The following is a 25,087-nucleotide window of genomic DNA, read 5'->3' on the forward strand; positions in this document are numbered from 1 at the left end:
TCCCCCATCCTGTAATTGTGGTCTACATTCTTTATTCCTAGAGGTATACATTTAGCTGATCCCTCAGGGACTCCTCTGGAAATGCATTCGCTCTGTGATGATTTCCCATTTACAGTTATGTTTTGAGACCTATCAGTTAGCAAGTTTGAATCCATTTAATGTGTGCCATGCTCATTCTGTATCATTCTAGCAAGGTATACTACTAATACAGACATCACATATAATCCTCAAACTTACAGGTAGGCAAGCAGTATAGTGCATCTTGTGGTGTATTGCCATTGTTAATGGAGTAATCATAGTCATCCAGGCAAATACTAAAGGGAGGATGTATTTCTCTTCTGAGATTATTGCACATTACCTCTAGTCTAGCTCCTTAAGACTGTCACTGTCTGTCTGGCTAGATGTTCTGTCATTCATAAGGATAATAAGATTTTTCACAATCACAGATACCTGACCTGAATTTCTTTTCTCTGTGACATTTTTTTCTGAGGCATAGCAGCCCTATATCATAGGGCAGCGATATCCCCAAAGCTGTTGATGGCATCAGGGAGTCCCCCATTATTTTCAATGGGTCAGTCAGGCTTTTGTGAATTTTTGTTTTTTTTGTTTTCTTTAAACCTTTCTGTGAAAAAAAAAAAATAACTGAGACAAAAATCATAACCTTAGGCATTGGTGATCTATGTCTGTCTAATCAAAAATCAAAATAAAAAAAAAAAAATGAAAAAAAAGTGAAAAAAGCCACTGAATTACATAATGATATGGATCAATGGTCCATCATCCCCAGTATCATCTCTCCTGACATCTGACTGACAATGGCAGGTGCTTCAGAACAGAACAAGAAATGAAACAGAGAACAGAAAATCATCCATCCCATCCCCCCATCACCCTTTCAGCTTCAGAGGCACAGACAGAGGAAGATTCAAAGAGAATGGTTTTGTTTGTATGGCTACTGGCTACATAGGATTTGTTTACCTATCCATTATCTTCCATTAATTTATCTTCTTCTTTTCTGAACCTTAAGGTAATAGTTTAAGCCCACACAACATGCATTGTGGGTTTCCACAGGTTGTTGTGTGTTCCTTTTGTACTTTGTTTGTTTAAACTTGCTATTTTTAAATAACACTTCCTTGTTTACTTTCTCCCAGTCATAATTTTTTTTACTTTCAAACATATCTCTCTCTCTGTTGTCTTTTTTCCAAGAAAAAAAGTCAGAAGAACATAAGAGGCGTGTGGGGTCACCAAAAGGTCCATCTAGCCCCAGTCTGTCTACCGACCAGTGGCCAATGCCAGGTGCCCCTGAGGAGAGGACCTACACAGGCAGGCAATCAAGTGAGCTCTCCTCTCATCCATCATCATCTGATGAACAAGGACAGCTAGGGACACCATTCCCACCCTAGCTAGCTTAATAGCCATTTATGGACTTAGCTTGTGCATCATGAGCGATATAGCTCAAGCTCTTTCAGTCAGTTGATTTGGCAGCAAAAGTCATTTATTTCTCACCAGCATACATCTTTATACTCTTGCAAGCAGCAAGCAAGCAGTTTTTAAAAGGGTAATTATCATCCTAACACCTGTTTGACTTATCATCTATTTTACTGCCCTACCAGCAGATAAAACTAACCCTCCTTGAAGTCTAAACGTTATCCAGTCCCTTTTAAACATTGTTATAGTCCTAGCCTTCCACAACTCCTCAGGTAAGAAGAACTTCCTTTTATTTGTTTTAACCCCTGCCTGCTTTTTTTTTTTTTTGGTGACCCCCTAGTTCTTATATTATAAATAAAGTAATAACTTTTTCTTATCCCTTTTCAACATCACTCATGATTTTTGATATACCTCTATCATATCCCCCTTTCTCTTCTCTTTCTGAAGAAAAATCCTCTATCCTTTTTTAATCTCATTCATATCCCTCCCTAAACCCCCCTAAATTTTTTGTTTTTTTTTTCTGAACTTTTCTAGTGCTAGAATAAGGGCAATAATATATTCTCAGTCTTATTCTCTATCCCCTTTTAATGATTCTAACATCCTGTGCTTTTTGCCCATCATGTTGTATGTATAGTTGGGGTTATTTTTTCCAATGTGCATACTTACATTTTTATCCACATTAAATTTCATTTGCCATTTTGTGCAACAATCACTTAGTTTTGATCTTTTTTTTTCAGTTCTTCAATCTGCTTTTTTCTCTTATCTTGTAGTTTTTAGTATCATCTGCACCCACCTCACCCCACTGTTTTTTTTCCTCCAGATCATTTATGAATAAATTGAATAGGATTAGTCCGAGACTGACCCTTGGGGGGAACACCACCCCCTCTCCCCTCTGAGAATTTACCATTTATTCCCTACCCTTGTTCTTTCCTTCCTGTCTTTTCTCAATCCATGAAAGCCTTTCAGCCTTTGGTGAGGACCTTGTCAAAGGCTTTCTGGAAATCTCACCACTATATGTCCACATCCTCCCCCACATGTTTGTTGTGTTGACCTCCTTCAAACTCTCTCTAATAGATTACGATTCACGATTTCCTTTTTAGAAACCATGTATGTAAGTTAAGTCAATCTCTTAATAATAATTCCTATATATAAGCTGTTTTTTTCTTGTTTAATTTTTCTTTTTTTTTTTTTTTTGTTCCAATTCCCATATATTATATTGAGATGGGGGATTCAGATCTGCTGTTCATGTGTTCAAGATGTTATATCATGGATTTATATTATTTTTTATTTATTTTTTATTTATCTATCCCTTTCCTATTGATTCCCAACATCGTTAGCTTTTTTTTTAAAACTGTGTTTAATGTGCTGGGGGGTGCTCGACCCTCCTGGTTCTTCCCCAGACCCTGCCCCCCACTCTACCCCTTCCCCCAAATCCCCACCCGCATTCTCCTGAGTGCACCCTGTCCCCTCTCCTCCTGCATGCCACAGAACAGCTGATCTGCAGTGGGCTGGAGCTGCTGGGAGGGAGGGAGAGGGGGAGGTGCTGATTGGCAAGGCTGCCGGGAGGCACAGGCAGGGGGGTGCGATGACTGCTGGTGGGTGTTCAGCACCCATCATTTTTTCCTGTGGGTGCTCCAGCTGTGGAGCACCCATGGAGTCAGCACCTATGACTATCCACAATGGCTCCAAGATCTTTCTTGAGTGGTAAAAGCTAATTTAGACCTCATCATTTTATATGTATAGTTGGGATTATATTTTCCAGTGTGCATTACTTTGCATTACTACTTCCTGAGGCACTTTCTATGGCCAAGTTACCTTATAGCTAGATAGGGTATCTTGTTCTTGTGAATGCATTTTGACTGCTTTTGGAGGCATTACATGGATGTGAGTCATGGGCTGGAGTTCTTACTAAACCCATACCCTATCCATTCCATGCTCAGTGTAGTCATGGAGGATGTGCCTTTCAGAAGTGCTGACAACAATAGTTGTGGTTCATAGACTTCTTTTTAAGACAAGGAGGTGCCATTCTGATAATCTAATCTGATCTGTATAACACAGGGTAGAGATTTTCACCAAGTGACTCTTGCATCAAGCCCATAATTTCTGGCTGAGCTAGAGCATATCATTTAGAAAGAAATTGTCTTGACTTAAAGTGATGGGGAATCCACCACATCTTTGTTCCAATGTGCTTCAATTCTAATATGTATTTGTCGGTCTCTAGTTTCCAGCCTTTGCATTTTGTTGCTTAGGATGTCTAAAATTCAGGCCCTTAGTTCTTATTACAGTTTTTCTCTGAGTGGTAGAGAAACCTTTAAAGGTATGGCTACTCATAATCATACCATGATTAAGGCTAAGATTTTGTCATGTATATTTTCAGTAAAAGTCACGGACATCTCTCAGGTAATAAAGAAAAATTCATGGAAGCCTGTCCATGACTTTTACTAAAACTATTTGTGATAAAATGGAGAGCTGCCCCTACACCATCCACGGGCTGACATGAGGTGCTGCCAGTGGACTGAAGTCATGGAGGTCTCTGGAAGCCACGGATTCCGAGACTTCTATGACCTCCATGACAAAACTGTAGCCTTAAATCATGATTTATATAGTGCCCAGAAGTGTACTTAGTTGCTTTAGACATGTAAGAACCCAGTTTCCCTCTCTATAGAGCGGTGGTCAGAACTGGTCGATTGTGATCGATTGGTTGATCCTAGAGGACCTCCCGGTCGATCGCGATCTCTGGTGGCGTACCTGCCTACCCTGGCCCCACGCCGCTCCTGGAAGTGATCAGCATGGTCTCCCTCCACATGCTGCTCTTGCCTGCAACCACTGCCCCACAGCTCCCATTGGCTGGGAAATCTGTGGAGGCGGTGCTTGCAGAGAGGGGCAGTGTGCGCAGCCATATGTCCCCCGCCTCTCCCCCCAGGGGCTGCAGGGGTGCGTTGGCCCCCTCCGGGAGGCAGGAAGCCTGCCTTAGCCTCGCTGCACCTGCTGCCGACCGGGAGCCACTGGAGGCAAGTGCTACCTGGTGGGAGGCCACACCCTAATCCCTATCCCTGAGCTCCCTCCCGGAGCCAGCACCCCATACCTCAGCCCTGAGCCCCCTCCCAGAGCCAGCACCCCCACCCCCCTTCACCTGCCCCCCCCAGCCCCCCATACCCCGCCCCCCTTCCTGGACCCCAGCACTCTGCCCCAGCCCGGAGCCCCCTCCTGCACCCAAACTCCCTTCTAGAACTTGCACTCCTTGCCCCCTCCTGCACCCCAACCCGGAGCACCCTTCCACACTGCGAACACCTCGGCCCCAGCCCAGAGCCTGCACCCTCTCCCAAACCCTTGCCCCAGCCTGGTGAAAGTGAGTGAGGGTTGGGGAGAGCGAGCAACAGAGAGAGGGGGGATGGAGTGAGCGGGGTGGGGCTTTGGGGAAGGGATGGGGCCTTGGGAAGGGGCGGGGTAGATCCTGGGTTATCCTTTGATTCAAAAAGTGATCTTGGACGTAGAAAGGTTGGAGGCCACTGCTGTAGAGCTTTCTCTCTCAGTATTACTTACGTACCTCCTTCTCCTCTGTCACCCCTTCCTGCACTTTGAGAGATGTGATAGTTTCATTATGATTTGAGATTTTTTTTAAAACAGCCAATCATAGAAGATTAGGGTTGAAAGAGACCTCAGGAGGTCATCTAGTCCAACCCTTGCTCAAAGCAGGACTAAATCATCCCAGCCAGGGCTTTGTCAAGCCTGACCTTAAAAATCTCTAAGAATGGAGATTCCACCACCTCCCTAGGTAACCCATTCCAGTTCTTCACCACCCTACTAGTGAAAAAGTTTTTCCTAATATCCATCCTAAACCTCCCCCACTGCAACTTGAGACCGTTACTCCTTGTTCTGTCATCCGCTACCACTGAGAACAGTCTAGATCCATCCTCTTTGGAATCCCCCTTCAGGTAGTAGAAGGCTGCTATCAACCCGCCCCTCACTCTTCTCTTCTGCAGACTAAACAAGCCCAGTTCTCTCAGCCTCTCCTTGTAAGTCATGTGCCCCAGTCCCCTAATCATTTCTGTTGCCCTCCGCTGGACTCTCTCTCCAATTTGTCCACATCCTTTCTATAGTGGGGGGCCCAAAACTGGATGCAGTTCTCCAGATGTGGCCTCACCAGTGCCAAATAGAGGGGAATAATCACTTCCCTCAATCTGCTGGCAATGCTCCTACTAATGCAGCCCAATATGCCATTAGCCTTCTTGGCAACAAGGGCACACTGCTGACTCATATCCAGCTTCTCGTCCACTGTAACCCCCTTTTCTGCAGAACTGCTGCTTAGGCAGTTGTCCTTGTTGAACCTCATCAGGTTTCTTTTGGCCCAATCCTCCAATTTGTTTAGGTCCCTCTGGACCCTATCCCAACCCTCCAACGTATCTGCCTCTCCCCCCAGCTTAGTGTCATCTGTGAGCTTGCTGAGGGTACAATCCATCCCATCATCCAGATCATTAATAAAGATTTTGAACAATATTGGCCCCAGGACCAACCCCTGGTGCACTCTGCTTGATACCAGCTGCCAACTAGACATTGAGCCGTTTTATCACAGCAAATTGTAAAGGTATCTCCCTGCCCCAGGAAACAAAACCTGCAGGAGTTTCTCTGTAGTGGAGTGGGTAGCAGGTCTTCCAGGTGGTGTGGGCTCTCTCCCTGCCTCAGGAAGCTACGCAGCATGTCCTTTCTCATACTTTCTATTGCCCAGTTGTGCCTACGTAGCATCCATAGCTAAATAAGTGTTAAAAACAAAAAACCTAGTTTGTACCAAAAAGATTTCTAGTGCTGCCCTAAACGTGGGGGAGAGACAGCTCGTGCTGCCCATTGACGCAAACAGAAATGAAAGTATTCAGTGTCTCCTATGGTTAGTGGTTTAGCCTTTCCCCCGCCCCCCCCCCCCCTTAGAAGGTTAGTAGTTTGAAGCTTATTTTTAAAGAAAGGGCTTTAGTAAATATTCCAGCTTCCAGTTTGACTGTCTTTTGAAAGGAAGTCGTTCCATAATCCATGATGATTACTATATAGGTTTCAGAACTTCACTTTCTATTCAGTCATTGTGGAAACTGTAATTAGAGATAAGAGGCTCAACAGCTTGATACTGTCTCTTATCTGTTGCTAACCTTCTTACCATATCTGTATGGCTTGCAAAGTCAGCTATATAAATCAAGAGTTGGTGGGGTATAAGAACTGAGGGGGGAGGGATAGCTCAGTGGTCTGAGCATTGGCCTGCTAAACCCAGGGTTGTGAGTTCAATCCTTGAGGGGGCCACCTAGGGATCTGGGGCAAAAATTGGTCCTGCTAGTGAAGGTAGGGGGCTGGACTCGATGAACTTTCAAGGTCCCTTCCAGCTCTAGGAGATTGGTATATCTCCTATTATTATTATTATTATTATTTTATTATTAGTCAGCCTTGTAAAATGAATCTTTGCTGTAATATGACTGGATTGATGATGAAAAGGTTGAGACACTGCAGTTTAGTTTATTTCCTATGGGAATCAGTGTTATCATTTACTATGCTCCTTTGTAGCCTTCCTGGTGTGTGCCCTTCAAAGGAGACTTTACCCTATTTCTTAGAAGGTCATTGTGAAAGCTGCTCATGAATGAATTACTTATTCCTTGCCCTGCCCTTTCTGTTCCATCCCATACAGGAAAGGAGTGGTGCAGAATGCACAGTGAATGGCATTTCCTATTTTATTAAATTGGCAACATTTTAACTTAACTGAAACAGTTCAGAACCATGCAAAGGAAGACTTTTTCTAGAGCATAGTCCACCAGCAAAACCAAGATTTGAAATTGATTTATGGCATGAATTAAAACATTTGGGGCATATTAAGAATCCTATCAGGACTTGGACTGTTTTTTCTAGGAGCAAAGGTGGTAATAATGACTTGACTGGATGTTTTTTTCCAACTGTAGTAAGGAGAAAATATTGGCTACACATTTCCCCATCCCTATTTCAATCTCAGTTCTCTTGGTTTAGGGATTATTTGCATTAACATGATTTATGAACAATTTACTGTGAAACTAACTTAATTCCTCTGTGCCTGTTTGAGAGACAAGTGTACATTTTTTTTAGGTAAACCGTGAAATAATGCTTAATATTGATGAAAGAAGACTGGAGTTACATATGGAAAATTGCACTTGTACCTTAGAGGTATACAGGAGAAGGCCATTTAACCAGTCCAGTTAAATTTCTTCAAAAGCATGAGGGGACCATCTGTTGCTGATTTGTGTCCAGAGAGGAAGCTATACATGTCAAACTTATTAAAAACAGTGTATTTATGCTATTTCACTGTCAAAGTGGAGTTTAATAAATCAGGTTTCTCTACTGATAACATCCTAATCTGTCCTCACTAGCTAACATGTTAACATACAGCTTGTCCAGTCTACAGTAGAGTTTTCAACTGTTAATGTTTTAGCTAACATGTTTTAAAAAATACACTAAACTGCACAGATTCAATTTGAGCTTTTAACAAGTATTAGAAAAATAATTTTATGAACAGAGTCATCAACAGACCTCCTTTCTCTAACAATACGTAACACTTAAGAGAACTTGATGTGTTCAAACTCTATATGAAAACTACTGGTAATTTTTCTAGCTTTGTTTGAGTTGTCCCAGCAAAGAGAAAATCCCTTATTTTCAGTGGACTTCTGTCAAACTACGTGTGTATGGTGTAAGATGACTGCTGGGTTAGCGTATGCATCTAAAAATGCAAGGTCCTGATGGTTTAAAGACCTTTTGCATTTTTCCCTTTGCAAGCTAAGTATGACATTTAGTGGGGATTACTCTGATTGCTGTGGTGAAAGTAATGGTCTCTGGAATGTGTGTATCTATATATACAGTTATCTGTCCCCATTATCATGGGGTCTGACTCTCACAATCTTTTAAATGTATTTATTTTCATAACCCCCTCATGGAGGTATGAAGGTAGTGTTATCCCCTTTGTATAGATTGGGACATGAGGCACAGAGACTGGGTGTCCAAGCCAAAGGTCATGCAGAAAGTCTGTGGCAGACCAAGGAATTGAACCTGGATCTCCTGAGTCCCATACTAGTGCCCTAATCTCTGGGGCTATCTTTCCTCCTGTGCATATATGGATAAGGAAAAAGTGGGTAATAAATTGATCACACTACTATTAATGTTCCATTTATTGTTTATAAAGGGTTAATGATTAATTTTTTAATAAATCAAATGAGAATACAACAGCTCAGTCTTTTTAACAACCTGTAAGAACTTGTACTGATAGGCTTCTGTGACAGGGTTGGGGGGGACCCCATCCAGTGCGGGGCGAGTGCGCCCTGTTTCCCTTGTGGTGTAGGGGCAGGGTGTAAGTAGCCCACGTTTATGCCTCTGTAGCCAAAGTCAGTGTATTTGTGCCAGGCAGCAAGGCCTATGGCCAGAGTCAATGGCTTCATCCCTGTTAGCAGGGCAGTAAAGCCTAGGGGCCAAGTGGCCTCAGTCGGGGAAGGGGGCTGCTATGCACAAAAAGGGGTGCTGGCAGCCCAGATGGGGTGCCCAGGCCCTTCCTCTCCACTGGGCCCCGGGCCAGAGCCCTGGTAGTGGCAAGAGCACTTGCCACAGAGTCAGTGGGTGTCCGACCAAAACACTCTGACTCAAAGTTCTGGATCACTAACTGGGCTGCTAATTCCCCTGGGCTGCTTCCTACCATGGTTACCGCTGCTGCGGTCTGGGCATCTCCAAGTTCCCCAGTCTGTGCTGTCCCCAGTGACCACGGACTCTGGGGGGCCTCCTGGGTTGCAGCGTCTGCGGCTCCCATGGCTTCGGGCTTCAGCTGCTTTTTGGCTGGAACCTGCAACTTGTGTCCTCCTTCTCCAGCAGTCAGCCCGAACTGAGATGAGCCGCTCTTTTTTATACTAGTGCATTTGGAGCATGCCCAGTAGAGTTGAGTGGGTGTGGCTTCCTCAGCCCACAATGTAAGGTTAACCCTTCCTCGTCCAGTGGGGGGCGAGTGCATCCCGTCACAGCTTATAACAATCTCTAGCACACACACTACTCATACCTATAATGTGCTTATATCATCTATAATTTATTAGCCCTTTATAAACTATTGATTTGTGCAACCTTACTATTAAGCATTTAAGCACTGTTAAACTGAAGTGAAATCTTCACTGGTGGTTTAAGAAGAGCTTCGTGTAGTGATAGTTGTATTTCTGAAGTGGTCTCTGGTGTGGTGGAGGAAAAGGACAAGATTGAATAGATGCTTTGGGTCTTGCACTTTTGGAATAGCAGTTTAACTTTTGTGTGTGTGTGTGTTTGAAAAATAAAACACTGTGTAAGACACTCAGTGCCCAGATGAGTAGTGAATGGATCCCAAACCAGACAGCCTTCTTCCCACAGACAAAATAGAAACTGATAGTAATGTCTACGCTTATTAGTTCTTTTAAGATATGGTCAGGTGACTTTATTCTGGAATGCTTTTCTTAGTCATAAAAATGAAGTCCCCAGCCCAAACTACTGGACAGTTGGCTGGAAGGGGCTAACAAAATGTATGTTTGATAAATGAAAATTTTAATACTTGTGTAATAGTTAGAAAACAATCTAGTTCTGAAAAATCAGTAAATTCATAATGTTATTCTTCATGTTAACTATCTCAGAAAGTAAACTGAATTTTATAAACAGTAATCCTGCAGAGTGAGGTTATCACTTGATGGTCTCAGCTAAGCACGAATCGTCTACCTCACTTTCAGTGCAGGGGAGCAGTGTTGTAAATGAATAATTGTAAATTCCCTTTATAATTTCTGTTTTAACTGGCACATTTGGAGTGGGGATTGCATGGTAGGATGCCTTTCTTTAGCAGCCTGTATTCTGCAGATGTTTTGAAATATGGTTTCCAACTCTTGCCAACTAACTTTTTTCTTTATTTATACTGAGTGCATTTGAAGTTGCATCATTTCCTCAATAAGAACAGTGTTTTATTTTTGACTGTAGCATTTGTCAGGTGGGAGGAATTCTAGCTTTCAACTACTGAGAGCTAACATTAGCACACTCTGGTGGTGGGTCCGCAGTAGTTTTCTGATTTCCATAGTGCCCCTTTTAGGTGGCAGCTAGTCTTTTTGGTGTGTAATGGGTTTCACTGTTCTTTGGGAAAGGTAGTTACTTTGACTTATAAAAAGTTGCCATGCACTAACCTGTGAAGTTTCCTTCCTTTCAAGTACTGACTAAGGACCTCACAGAATACTGACAGTTAAAATAGCCTTACATGCACTCTGTGTGTTTGATATTTAGAGGACTCTCTTCATTGTATTAAGGACACTATTGCATGTTTTTGTGAACTTGAACCAAAATAGTCAAACTAATGGGGAAGAGGTATGTTTACCCTGAATAGTAGTAGAATCCTGTATACAGGGTTTCTCTCCTCCCTCCCTGTCACTCTTCTCTCCTACACCTTTGTTTTGGTCCATTTAGGTGGTTATTTTGTGGCTTACCCGTTTGTATTCACTTCCTATTTTTTTTGTTACTTTGTACAAATTCTTAATGGTATAAAGATTTAATTTAAAAACAGACCCAGCATTCCTGATCCTTATGCAAAATATTTACACAAGAGTTAAATATTATGACTTCCCTTAATAGCTATTGGATCTTAAACTTCAAAGTAGCAAACTGAGAACCCAGGAAATATGCAGTGTAATTGTAGTTGTGTTGGTCCCAGGATATTAGAGAGAGACAGAAAATAGTGAAGTAGATACTAGATGCAGTTAATCTTTATGGAAACATAACCTTGACAGGAAAATGCTACATCTTTTAGGTGAGAATGGAGCTTACTGTTACTGGAAATACTGTAAATCTACAGGAAAAGGCATGCCTATGGGACTGTCACTTATATACTGTCAGGTATGGACAGTGGTTTCTTTACAAAAATGCCATTCTGCTGGCTTTTAATAATGAAAAATCCACTGCTGTGTTACACACATAGCATTGAATTATTTAAGGCAACATACGTGTTGACGTGCATCCAGTTGGCAGAGGATCTTTCCCATTGCGGGCTTTGTAATAAAGTTTTGAATGGATCTGGAACCTGTATTTTGTGCAACCTTGCAGTACAGTGGATTAGGGAATCTCATGTTGCTTGACCTTCCAGTTTGGACTGCAGACATGCTATTTTTTACTCTTTCACAAGTTCTTATTTTTCGTTACCAAGAAGGATCACAACCAAAGAAATGCAGCTAAAAACAGCCATTGCTGTTCTTGGCCTGCCACTGTCGTCTGAAAAGAAGCTTTATCAACAAGGAGGGGTGAGGAAGGAAAGCTCATAGTTTAGGAACATTTAAACACAACTATGTGCAGTATTTAGTATAATTTTAACTCAAGTATTAAGCACTTAAACTTTGGACAGAAAAATCCATGGTCCATGAATTCAGATACCCTTAAAGCAAAACTTGTTATGGTGAGACATGCATTAGAGTCCTTGTTAGAGTCCTGAGGGAGGGCCCCTGTCTGTCTGATCCAGCACCCTGGGCACTTTTCCAGCCGTGGGATCACCTGGGAAATAGCAAATGTGTGAATTTGTTGTATGACGAAGTATTACAATGTTAACAATTTAAAAATTGACAATTGCTTTATCAGCAGGGGTGTTTCAGATTTGTTTAAACTTACAGCTGAGAGAGAGGCTTCTGAAGCAGATCAGTAGATTGTTGGCTGTCATCTGCCTGTACCAAGCTGCTCCCTTATAGCTGTCTGTTTTGATTTTCTGCCCCTTCACTGGAGCACATGGAGAATACCTCTAGGCAGAGGCGGATTAAGATTTATTGGGGTCCTGGGCACAAAACATTTGGACCCCTCACACCCTGGGGGCCTAGGGGCCCCAGAACTGGCAGGGGACATGGCCCCCCACTTTTAAAACTAGTACGGACATGCCTGCCCACTTTTTAACATGGGCGTTGTCAGAGGTGATATGCAGCTGTGGCTAGTGGGGGACACAAATGAGAGGTTTTGATGGGTCACATGCCCCCCCCAATTTCTCAGGGCGCCTCTGGTGCAGACACCTAATAGTGAGGAGACAGCACTTTCCTTGGCACTGGTGCTCTCAGTGTGTCTGTGCAGCCTGGGGAGGGAGGAAGCAGCAGGGTGGCTGTCTGTATTATCATAGCACCTGGGAGTCTCAGTCATGGAGCAGGACCCCATTGTGCTAGGCACCGGCTGCCGACTGAGCTGCTTCTCTGCCATATGAGGCTGCTTCGCCTTCCCTGCTGCCGGAGTCCCAGGCATTGCCACTGCCTGCACTCCGGGACTCACCCCAGGGATTGTATGCAAAGCAGGCAGCAGCACTGGGACTCCAACAGCAGGGAAGACTAAGCAGCCCCATGTGGTGGGGGAAGGAGTTCAGCTGACAGCCAGCCACCCAGCTGCTTCCTTCCTCCCCTGGGCTGCAGGGACACCGGGAGTGCTGCCTCCTCACTGTTGGGTGTCCACACCAGAGGCATCCTGAGAAATTGTGTGTGTGTGTGGGGGTGTTTGTGACCCTGCATGTCTCCCACCCCCCACCCCCACCCCCCAGTCTCGGGCAGGTGCGGAGCGGTGATGGCAGGGAAGCGGATAAGATAATCATCTCCCCTGCTAATGGTACCAGCCTCTTCCCAGTGTAGGGAGGCTAAGGTGGGCCTAAGGCCCCACCTACCACAGGGCCCTGCTCCTCCTTTCTTCCCTGAGACCCCTAAGAGCCGCTCAGGGAGCCTCGGCCACTGTGGGAAGCCCCAGGCCCTCCACCTGCCCTGGGTGGTGCGCTTTGGGGGGCAGGGACACAGGGTGGGGCCTCGGGGAGGAAGGAAGGAGGACCAGGAGATGGGGCCCCAGGGGAAAGAGGAGGAGGAGCAGGGGTGGAGTCACAGTTCTGGTGCTGGTGACCCTCCCTCCTTCTACACAGGTTTCGGCGCTTCTGGGACTCCCAAATTAGCTGGGGACCCATGGTGCCATGCATTAATCCGCCACTGCTTCTGGGCTTCATAGATGCAGGGCAAAGTACAAAATCCTCAGCTGCTGTGAAGAAGGAAATCAAATTATATTGGGAGAGGGAGGATGAGAGAGAGGAGCTGCTGCAAAATCCCAGAGTAATGGCTTCAGAAAGACACGGGTCCAATTGGTTTACCTCCTGGAAAAGATCAGCGGGGTAATAGAGAATATATTCTGCTTCCCATGGATTCCCTGCTTCCAAAAAGTCACCACTGTGTAAGTATGGAAGGAACTATTGAATGAAAAAATAAAAATACTAGAAGATTCTTTAGCTCAGCCTGTGTGCACATGCTCTGAGAGGGGAAGCCATAAAGTTCAGAGAAGAACTACCCAGGGCCAGCTCCAGGCACCAGCTCAGCAAGCAGGTGCTTGGGGCCGCCAAGGGGAGGTGGCGGCACATCGGGCTCTTCGGCAGCAATTTGGCGACGGGTCCCTCAGTCTCTCTTGGAGGGGAAGGACTGGCTGCCGAAGAAGAAAGTGGCGCGGTGGAGCAATGGTGGAGCTCCCCGCTCTTCCCCCCCACCCCCCTTCCCCCTGCTGCTTGGGGAGGCAAAAACCCTGGAGCCAGCCCTGGAACTACCAGGGTCTTTTCAAAAGCAAAAGAGCCATCCCTGTTGACCAATGTCCTGAGTGTTTTATCTCTATAACACCCAATACTTTGACCTCTTCTTCAAGTTTTATGAACTGTGTAACTTTCAGTAGCCAGACAGAGTTTAAGTTCCATTCCTTGACATTTTAATGTCCTTGTCTCCCTTCTAAACAAAATCTACTGATCTGCTTCAGAAGCCTGCTTTTCAACTGCAAGTTTTGATAAAACAAATCTGAAACATCCCTGCTGACAAATTATTAGCTTCAAAAGCATTAAATAGTTTGGGTTTCTGCCCAAGATCATCTCTCCAAACTTCACGTATTTGTACAAAGTAGAGTTAGGAATTGGAAACCACCAGGAATGAGTCCGATGACAGTTATCTTGGGGGGGGGAGAGCAAAGCTTCCTTCTTGGTTCTTAAGAGGTAAATTGGCATTTTAAGAGTTGGTGATGGGACCCTATATTTTATACCACACTTGAAACTGTTCAGAATCATAGCTGCCCTCCAAGTTTCTTTTTTGTGTAATCAGCTGTTTCTATCAGAACAGTTGTGTGGAAGCCAATATAATTCAGTCTTACTGCTAATTAAAAAGTTCTAATTTTTCAAGAAAATCCTTAATTTTGAGTTGCCTTCAAAGTCCCCCTCACCAAAGAAAAAAGTTAAATATAGGTATGAGCTGAAAAACATTGCTTTGGATTTTCAGCTCCCTAATGAGGAGGATACAGATCGGGACCATGTTCAACTCCGTTGTCTTGGCATGACCAAAACCGTACATTTAGTGATGGAAGCTGAGCTTTTTAGAAACCGATCTGCTGAATCACATACTCTAACGGGTGTGCAGCAAAGCTGAAGAATGTAAACCACCAAGACTCCAGCTCCAGGACGGATGCAGTGTGTGCACTGTAATAGCTACTGTACTCCATTCGGTATTACGCTTTTAAATAAGCAGTGGAAAAATCAGTCAGATTTCTCCTTTGTGGTAAAGATGACAACGCATTTTAAGAGAGAAATCTCAGAACTGTGCCTTAGTCAACGGGCAATCCTGAAATCTCTTGCTTTGCTTTTTATAAAAGTGTTATGATGCCACCTAATGTTAGTCATATCACAAACTACATACTGCTACGTAATGCAGCGGTTCTCAACCAGGGGTCTGGGGCCCCTTGGGGGGGCTGTGAGCAGGTTTCAGGGCGTCCTCCAAGCAACCAGCATGAGACTTTCTGGGGCCCAGGGTAGAAAGCCAAAGCCCCATTGCATGGGGCTGAAGCCTGGGGCTCTGACCCCCCTCCCTCACCCCTGGGGCTACAGCCGAAGCCTGAGCAATGTAGCTTCGTAGGGGCCCCTATGGCACGGGGCCTCAGGCAATTGCCCTGCTTTCTACCCCCAACACCGAGCCTGGCTTTTATATGCAGAAAACCAGTTGTTGGGACATAGGCAGGCTGTGGAGTTTTTATAGCATGTGGGAAAGAAAAAGGTTGAGAACCCCTGACATAACAGGCCACAAGCTGGGACCACATAGCTAAGTTTGTAAATAGATCTATTCACTTCCATGATCCCTCCCTTTCCAAAACCAGAATTTATAATTTCCTCAGTTAACAATCTGAAACCTTGTGTTGTGTGTATTATGAATGGACTTTTAGGGGTTTTGAGTTTTATTTACAGTTTATTTTATATTAATAATCTCAATCCACAAAGAGGGAACCAAGGAAAATGCTGAAGTGAAATTTATTTGATCAGTGCAAGAATGGAAACTGAGGCAGGCTGCATGTAGTGTGACCCTTTGCCATGAGGGAGTACACAGGAGGCATCTAGACTGGTTTCAGAGTACTGGAAAAATTTCTTTTGTTTTTGGAAATGTCTCCCACTTCTTAAAAATGCCTGTGTAGTTTTATTTCTCCCTCCACAAGGAGAACTGGTGGTGCTTGGTGTTTTTTTTGTTTTTAAGAGGGTTGATTGGTTAATATTAGTTGTAGCTATCCCCTTTCATATACTTGTCTGGAACTTAGTTTTCAAACTTCAGGTAAACATCAGGGCTGGAGTTCCACTCTGGGCTCCTTACTGTGGAGAGCTCCTTTTGAATGGAAACAATCACTAGGGTTGAAAGTTGGATTTTTTTTTTCTGGATTGTAGGTTAATTCACTGTTTTACAACTTTCCCTCCTATAACTGTCACCAGAGCTCTAGTTCTGGCTCCCAGATTTCTGTGCACCTTGCTGGGCAATGCATTGTCTAAGGTCCTCAGAACTTAACATCTGAAAGTAAACCTTTCCTTCTAAGTCTGACTTATTTAGGCAAGTGGATTAGAAACCCCAGTGTTTTTTTTATATATCTTTGCTCTATTGAATTCAAGTAGTGATTTAAAATTTACTCCAAGCTGAGTAAAATAATGTCTTACAGCAAATTCCATGCCTTGGTAGATCACGAACTGTAATAGAAATATCTGAAATGAATGTTGGAAGGCTGGTTGGGTACGTATGCAGAACAAAGGTGTAATCTGTGGTCCTAAACTTATGTTTGCAGTATTGCTGTAACCATGTTGGTCCTAGGATATGAGAGAGACAAGGTAGGTGAAGTAATCTCTTTTGTTGGACCCACTTCTGTTGGTGGAAAGGACTAGCTTTCGAGCTTCGCAGAACTCTTCTTCAGGTCACCTATGAAGCTTGAAAGCTTGTCCCTTTCACCAACAGAAGTGGGTCCAATAAAAGATACTACCTCACCTACCTTGTCATAAACTCAGTTTTGCAGTAGTACTCAGCAGGCAAATCTGTATCAAACATTTTCAGGTGAAACACTAATGATGGGAATTTCCGTAAGTAGCATTTGATTCAAAATCAGTCTTGATTCATAGTCTGTTGCCTGACTACCTAGAATGACACATTGACATACCATGTGTGCTAAATAGAGAGCTTTTCCTTAGTAGTGTTTTATTATATTGTAAGAAAATGAAAAATATTTGGATATAATCAAATGGATGCAGAATACAAATTCTGATTTATTACATTTGACTAACCTTCCCATTCGGCTCTCCCTGGGCAGGTTTGATAAAGGACGGATCTATACATTTATTGGTGAAGTGGTGGTTTCTGTGAACCCTTACAAAAACTTGAACATTTATGGTCGTGACATGATTGAGCAGTACAAAGGACGGGAGTTATATGAGAGGCCCCCTCATCTCTTTGCAATTGCTGATGCTGCTTACAAGGCCATGAAGAGACGATCAAAAGATACCTGCATTGTAATATCAGGTAAGGTGGAAAAGCCTCTCCTCACTACCTGAGGACTATTTGACTCTTCTTGTAATTCAAGAACTTGTAGATTAAACTAATTATTGATACATATTATACTCGTGAGGGAATTCTGCTCCAAAAAATTAAAAGTTCTGTGTCAAAAAGAGAAATTCTGCATACAATATTTTAAAATTCTGCAAATTTTATTTGTCAATAAATACATGTAGAGGTTATAGCATGGCAGTGGGGAGCACAGGCCACTGGCTGCCTGGAGGTAGGGTGAGGATGCACCTGACTCTGATATAGCACAAGGGCTGGGCCTGCCCAAGAAACACCCTGGGACCCTGCCCCTCTCCACCAAGCGCATCAGGTGTGGGCAGACAGGCTCAACCCGGCGGGATCCAAGTGTGGAGGGGCTTAGTGTGGGGGGATCGATGTGTAGGGTGTAGAGGCAATCTGGGTGTGAGCAGCTCAGTGGGGGGTCTGAGTGCAGGAGAGATCTGGATGCATAGGGGCTTGTTGGGAGGGGTCCGACTGCAGGGGCAATGGACGCTGCAGGGGGGTTCAGGTTAAGGTGGTTAGGGCTCCACAGGTGGGATCTGGGTGTGGGGGTTTCAGGGGGGCTGATCTGGGTGCAGGGGTGGGGGTCCAGATGCAGGGGGCGTGGAGCTTGGCACGGAGGGCTGGGTGTGGGGGAGTGGGGCTTGACAGTGGGTTCTGGGTGTGCGGTGTTTAGCTTTAGTTGGGGGGGGTCTGGGGGTGGGCCAGATGCTTGGGGTTTGGGTGGATGGGGCTGGGGAGGGCTGATATGGCTCCGGCCTGGGTGTCCCCAGCCCCCTGCAATGATATATCTCTCCACCGGGTGCTCCAGACACCTGAAACCATGCACCCACCCCGAGGAGGGGCTCTTGTGGCTTCCCTTTGTTTCCCTGTTAGAAAGTTATTTTTCTGCAGGGAAGCAAAGTAATCTATGAATTCTGCATATGCACAGTGCCGCAGAATTCCCCCAGGAGTAATGGTATTGTGTGGTGGTAACTTGAATATGAGTCCCGTCCTTGTTACACCCAGTCTGGTTGAAGGCTGGTTTTGTAAAAAAGCCTGTAGCATTCAGTCCTATCTTTTCTTTGAGGACTGTCTCTTACACCTTTGATGACTTCAGTTAGTGTTTGTCTTCTGTTTTGATGGCCAAAGCTAATTGCTTGCCATGACTCTAAACAGTGGGGGGAGATGCTCATAGAGTGAACTATTGCCATTCAGATCCTGGCACGTAGTTTTCATGGTATCCCTATGCTCTAGCAGCCTGCGGAGCTAGAGACCCAAGATAGCTTCTGAACAGTAGTCTCTTGTATTACAGTTTACAGCATTGCTGCCAGCAAGCCACTGTATGTCAACCTTTTCCCTCTAACAATATCCCTTTTGATCCTCTGCCTGCTAGGCCTTACAAACCTGTGAAATCTTTTATTTCGTTACTGGTTTTAAGTAAGCATAGTAATGGCAGCCAGGCAAGGTTACATTGGTATCAAAAACACCTCATATCTCAAATAAATAAAAGGTAGAGAAGCCATTGAAGCAGAATGACATGATTGCAATGATCAATGACTTACAGTATCTTGATTTTTTTTTTTTAAATCACTTCTTGGCTTATGATACTTCTTTGCTGTTTGTGTCCTCAGGTGAGAGTGGGGCTGGGAAAACTGAGGCCAGTAAATACATTATGCAGTACATAGCAGCCATCACCAATCCCAGTCAAAGAGCAGAGATTGAAAGGTAAGGGCTTTACAGAAATTTATGAGGGGAAAAATAGCTTCAGTACCATGGTATCAGGACATGGGCACTCTTGATATACCTATCTTCTTTTCTTCTACTTTTATAATTGCATGAAGTTTTCATATCAATTCATCCTTTCCTGAAGGTAAAGTTTTGACTTGGGGAAAAAAATTGAAACGTAGATAAATTGCTAACAGGTAATTGGCTAGGAGTGTTGGGAGTGTAACTCAAGCCTTTGCACTTCCAAATTGTAAACGATGCCCTGAAATTAAGTTTCTGTTGGGGTATCAGTCAAACTTCATGGAACTAAATGTACTTACACATTCAATTCATGACAAATGGAATGTTGAACAGAAGCAATACACTCTAGTCCAGCATTTCATGTTCATGAATTTCAAAATGTGCCCATCAGGCAGACTGAGTAAAAGTATAAAAGTCTTTCAATAAATGAACGTGGCATCCTGACAAAGAAAATTAAACTCCCACCTTGGAACTAACTCTCGAACCACTTGCCCACCATGCAAGAAACCGGGAGATTAGATGAGTATTTCAGGGTGGCAAACTCAAATTTAGACAGACTAACCGATGAAGTAAAATCTATAACCAAAGGCTCTCCAGTGAAAATGCTCACTCTCAAGCTCCCCATTCATGTCTAGGGATTGGAAAATCAGCTGGGAACTTTTGCTAACAGAGTACCACCTGTGCATATTATCTGCCTAAAATAGATTCCTGGTTACAGGGCATAAGTTATGTATTACAGTGTGTTTGAATGCGGCTAAATTTAAATTTATACATCTAGGATCAAAGAATTTAGGCCATACTTACAGGATGGGGAACACTATCCTGGTAAGCAATGACTCTGGAAAAGATTTCGGGGTCATAGTGGATAATCAACTGAACATGAGATCCCAATGTAATGCTTTGGCCAAAACAGATGACACAATCCGGACGGTGCATAAATACGGGAATCTCAAGTAGGAGTACAGAGGTTATTTAACTTGGTGCTCAGGTGACCACTGCTGGAATACCGTGTCCAGTTCTGGTGTCCCCTATTCAAGGATGTTGGAAAAATTGGAGAGGGTTCAGAGAAGAGCCACAAGAATGACTGACGGGTTAGAAAACCTGCCTTATAGAGTTAGATTGAGCTCTTTGGATCTATTTAGCGTAACAAAGAGAAGGCTAAGGGGCAACTTGATTACAGTGTATAAGTATCTACCTGGGGAACAAATATTTAATAATGGGCAATTCAGTCTATCAGAGAGAGGTATAACGTGATCCAGTGGCCGGAAGTCGAAGCTAGATAAACTCAGACTGGAAATAAGATGTAAATTCTTAACAGTGAGAGTAATTAACCATTGAAAAAATTTACCAAGGGTCCTGGTCTATTGTCTATCCTTGACAATTTTTAATCAAGATTGGATGTTTTTTGTAAAAATCTGCTTTAAGAATTATTTTGGAAAAGTTTTCTGGCCTGTGTTATATGGGAGGTCAGATTAGATGATCACAGTACTCCCTGGGAATCTATGAATCAGGACACATTTGAATTTTCTTGTAGAATACAACCTGGCTGTTGTTAAAACCTTCTGAAAAGCATGATTTATGTCTGGAAGAAGATTGCACTAGATATCTAGGAACACACTACCTACACTTGGGCTGTTCTCTTGCCTTTTCTGCTTATCTGTACTAGAGTGAAGAACATGTTGTTGAAATCCAACTGTGTGTTAGAGGCCTTTGGCAATGCCAAAACCAACCGTAATGACAACTCCAGCAGATTTGGAAAATACATGGATATCAACTTTGACTTCAAAGGAGACCCGATAGGTGGACATATCAATAACTATTTACTAGAAAAGGTAAGCTGAGTTTGACTGTAAAGTGCTAGGCTGTCTTCCCATGTATAATGATTATTTATAAAACATAGTATTTGCCATTTTAAATGTGTCCCTCCTGAACTCACGTCAAATAGTTCATTGAATATCCATCATAGGATGAGTGTCACTTCAGATCTAGACCTTAATTTTTCCCCCCCAGAATCAATAAAGGTATGGTAGCTAAAATTAAGAAACTGTCAAAGCACCGCAACTAATTTGTTGCAACACAAACACCATGAAACCATTGTTTTCAGAGCTCATTCCATCATAGAACTCGGGGGATAAATAAAAGGGTTTCAGAATGTTTTGTCTGTGCTTTGTACCCAGAATAAAATCTGAGATTAATTTAACATGTATAAAATTGCTTCCCACAGAAATTCTTGCACTGAAATCTCACTGGTCAAGCATAAATTATGAAGATTTCTGTGTGTCTGCAAGTAGTGGTGGTGTGGTTTTAGAAGTATTGCATTGAACTGATGCCATAGCTTTACATGATCATTTGTTAACTTTTATTACATATTCCAGGAGAGTGATGGAAACAATGTATTTCATGTCATTTTAGACTGTACAGATTTGACAGCATCTGGCAACATTTTTAAACTTCTGTCTTTTTATTTCTCTGAAACCTAGTTCCAGAATAAACATTTTGTTGTGTTTTAGTGTGTGTTATGTACTGCTTTGACCCTAGTGACACACTAACGGAAAATATTGTTTGCAACTGCAATGGCTTTAAATCAGGGGTAGGCAACCTATGGGACACATGCCAAAGGGGGCACGTGTGCTGATTTTCAGTGGCACTCACACTGCCCAGGCCCTGGCCACCGGTCTGGAGGGCTCTTCATTTTAATTTAGTTTTAAATGAAGCTTCTTATACATTTTAAAAACCTTATTTACTTTACATACAGCAATAGTTTAGTTATATATTATAGACTTATAGAAAGAGACCTTCTAAAAACTTTAAAATGTATGACTGGCACGCGAAACCTTAAATCAGAGTGAATAAATGAAGCCTCGGCACACCACTTCTGAAAGGTTGCCGACCCCTACTTTAAATCATAAGGCTTTTTATAAAATGTGTTTGACTGCACTATGCTAAGTTCCTGTTTCTGTTAACATATTTATTTATTTATTTATTTAATATTAGCCCAATTGGCTGATGAGGGCAGGCAATGATTTTCCATTGCTGCATACAGAGGTCTGATCTTAAGTCAGCTAACCTTGCATGATCATACAAATCATAATATTTACAACAGCCACCTCACTAATTTCTCATTGACTTTGCTAATCCACTATCCTGGTAATTCTCACAGGAAACCTAGTTGTTTCACTCTACTTCTCAGCAAAGATTTAATAGCAAAAGATGGCTCTGTAATGAGCTTTTATTACTATGACTTTATTGTTACAAAATATTCTATGCTTCACCAGCTAGTTAAGGATTTAAACAAAAATACATTATGCTATTCAAAGGCCTTGTCTACACTACAGGGGGAGATGGATCTAAGTTACGCAACTTCAGCTACGTGAATAACTTAGGTCTACTTACCGCGGGATCTGTACTACACAATGTCGACTGGAGACGCTCTCCTATCGACTGCCCTTGCGCTTCTCGTTCAGGTGGAGTACAGGAGTCGATGGGAGAACGATCTGTGGTCGATTTAGCGGGTTTTCACTAGACCCACTAAATCAATTGCCAATGCATTGATTGCCGTGTGTCAAGCCCCTGGTAAGTGTAGACAAGGCCAAAGTATACATTTTGTCATGTGGTATCTGATTCCTGGCTTTACCTCCTCATTAATTTTCAAAATTCTGTAGTTGGCAGTTGAATGTAAAGTTCCACTGTAGTTCCCCATAATCTTACACTGGTCTGGGACTAAGATCTGAACGCCTCTTGCTCCTGCCAGCATTGATCTTAGATTAAAAGTGAAACATAACTTGCCACTGCTTTACTGATAGCTCAGTGGTTTGAGCATTGGCCTGCTAAACCCAGGGTTGTGAGTTCAGTCTTTGAGGGGGCCACTTAGGGATCTGGGGCAAAATCAGTACTTGGTCCTGCTAGTGAAGGCAGGGGGCTGGACTCGATGACTTTTCAGGGTCCCTTCCAGTTCTGTGAGATAGGTTCTGGTGTGTTAGCAGAAGAATTTACCACAAGAGTTCCCTAACTGTGGACCCTGGAGCACTTGCTGGTGGTCACATGGTGCCGTTTCCTATTTCCTATTAGATGCTCAAAATAATTTCTTATGTAAGCAATTACCATGGCCACCACAGGGGGAGTCATCTTTTTAAAAATATCCTATTGTCTGTGTATTTGTATGACTGGCCTGTACACTCCATGGGACGGGGACTGCCTGTTGTCATACACCACTAGTAATGATCAGTAGTACGTTTGTAGGGTAAAAAGTGCTAGAGGGATTTTGGTAAAGATAGTGAATTATTGCATTGGCAGACTAAGGTAAGATATTTAAGAAGCACACTACTTGTGTCTAAAAATACATGTCTTTGCATCTTTTCCCCCACAGTCCCGAGTGATTGTGCAGCAGCCAGGAGAACGAAGCTTTCACTCTTTTTATCAGGTTAGTGTTTGCCTACTCAAACACATGGAAATTAGCTGACTCATTCCTCTGCTCACAAGGACATACAGGCAAAGCAATTAACACATTCTCTCTGGCATGCATTTTTTAAAGAGGTGCTCTGTGTTATCACATTATGAGCCAGTTTTCTGCTTTTAACAATTCTATGTTGGCTGAAGATGCCTAATTTTGGAGAGGGGCCATGGAAAGCTGAAATTCCTCCTCATCCTCCTATTTATTAACGCATTTGTAAACTTATTAGTACTTCTGAGCATATGGCACTATATCTGGACTTTGGATTAGTACTTCATTAGCAGTACAACTGTCTTCTTTTCTCATGAGGCTTCTGTAATTTGGATGGAGCTAATTTCATGGCACCGAATACATTCATATCTTATCTTCATATTTTTACTTCAGTGCCTTCAGTATTGTTTGTGGTAGGCTGATGCCACTGTGTAGGCTCTGCGGAAGGAGATGCCCCTCATCATACCTCTTTGTAAAGAAAATGATCAACATACCTGCCTTACTTTGTTCAGCATAGTTGCTGTTGTTTGCCACCATGGTGTGTGTATATATAGCACTTTATTTCCAACATGTGGCAATTTGAAGATGTTTCCGTTGGAGAAATTACATGTGTTTGGTCCTGCATGCTTTCCTGAAAACATCTGTATGATGTTGCCCCTATGCAGAGGTTTTGACTTGTTTTCAAGATTGTTGCTTTAACAGCCTTAAAGGCAACCACCTGGAAGGTGTTTTTGGCTCTGTAATGGTGGAGACTGTGTATATCATAGCCACAATGCTTACACAGCCTTTCCCTGCGACTACGTGATGCTTACTGGCTTCAGGTGTCAAGGCTGTTTGCATGTTAGTAATGGAAATGGAAAGTTATGGTCATGCCTCACCATGCATGAGGAAGAAGGATCAGAATGTATTCAATGTAGCAATAAATGAGTAACTTATGATATTACACCAACTATGAACATATTGGATGGTGTTCATTTTTTTGATTGATATTTGTTTTTTAAAATACTATTTGCACAGCTTCTCCAGGGGGGTTCTGATCAGATACTACGCTCTCTACATCTTCAGAAAAATTTCTCTGCATACAACTATATTCGGGCCGGAGGGCAGTTAAAGGTGAGGATGCAGTCAATTTGTTTCAGGTAACTTGTTCTAAAGTTGTAAATGCATCTGGAAGTGGTACATTGACTTGAGCTGTACATCCTTGCTCATAATTGTGGGAAGATATTGTAAGAGAAATGAAGAATTCCAGCCACAATCTAAAAGCTGTCACCTAAAATCTGGCGTGGTGGATTGCTGTGCCTTCTTGCTGCTTCCTCCCTGCAGCAGCTGCCAGTATGATGATGAGAGGGCAAACAGCTTGGGTGTGGAGTGCAGGCAGGCAGTAAAGGGGCTCTAAGAATCAACCTCAACAGCTCATGGTCTAAGTGGCTTCACATAAATTGGTTTCATATAGGCATGTGGGACTTTGGTTATTGATAGCAGACCCCCAAACAAATTGGTTCCCAATGCAGGCACCATTTTGACCTATTTTCTATCTCATGCCATTCATGGAATCTCCTTTAGATCAGTGATACAATCCAGTCTTCTTCAAATGGTTGCACTTGTCCATTCCACTTCAGGTTTGTGCATGCCCAGTGCACTG

At 43.1% G+C, this 25,087-nt stretch overlaps 1 protein-coding gene across 11 annotated transcripts in view; it reads left to right on the top strand.

Moving 5' to 3' along the window:
- The window catches only part of MYO1D (myosin ID), a 350,229-nt gene that overhangs the window by 62,055 nt on the left and 263,087 nt on the right, over positions 1 to 25,087 (top strand). For all 11 annotated transcript variants that reach the window (XM_039504262.1, XM_039504271.1, XM_039504263.1 and 8 more), the window contains exons 2-6: positions 17,026 to 17,234; positions 18,890 to 18,983; positions 20,671 to 20,836; positions 23,371 to 23,424; positions 24,463 to 24,558. In XM_039504262.1, the coding sequence (XP_039360196.1) occupies positions 17,026 to 17,234; positions 18,890 to 18,983; positions 20,671 to 20,836; positions 23,371 to 23,424; positions 24,463 to 24,558 (619 nt within the window). The remainder of the gene's footprint in view (positions 1 to 17,025; positions 17,235 to 18,889; positions 18,984 to 20,670; positions 20,837 to 23,370; positions 23,425 to 24,462; positions 24,559 to 25,087) is intronic.

Source organism: Mauremys reevesii, linkage group 17, assembly GCF_016161935.1.
Source record: "Mauremys reevesii isolate NIE-2019 linkage group 17, ASM1616193v1, whole genome shotgun sequence".
Lineage (NCBI taxonomy): Eukaryota > Metazoa > Chordata > Testudines > Geoemydidae > Mauremys > Mauremys reevesii.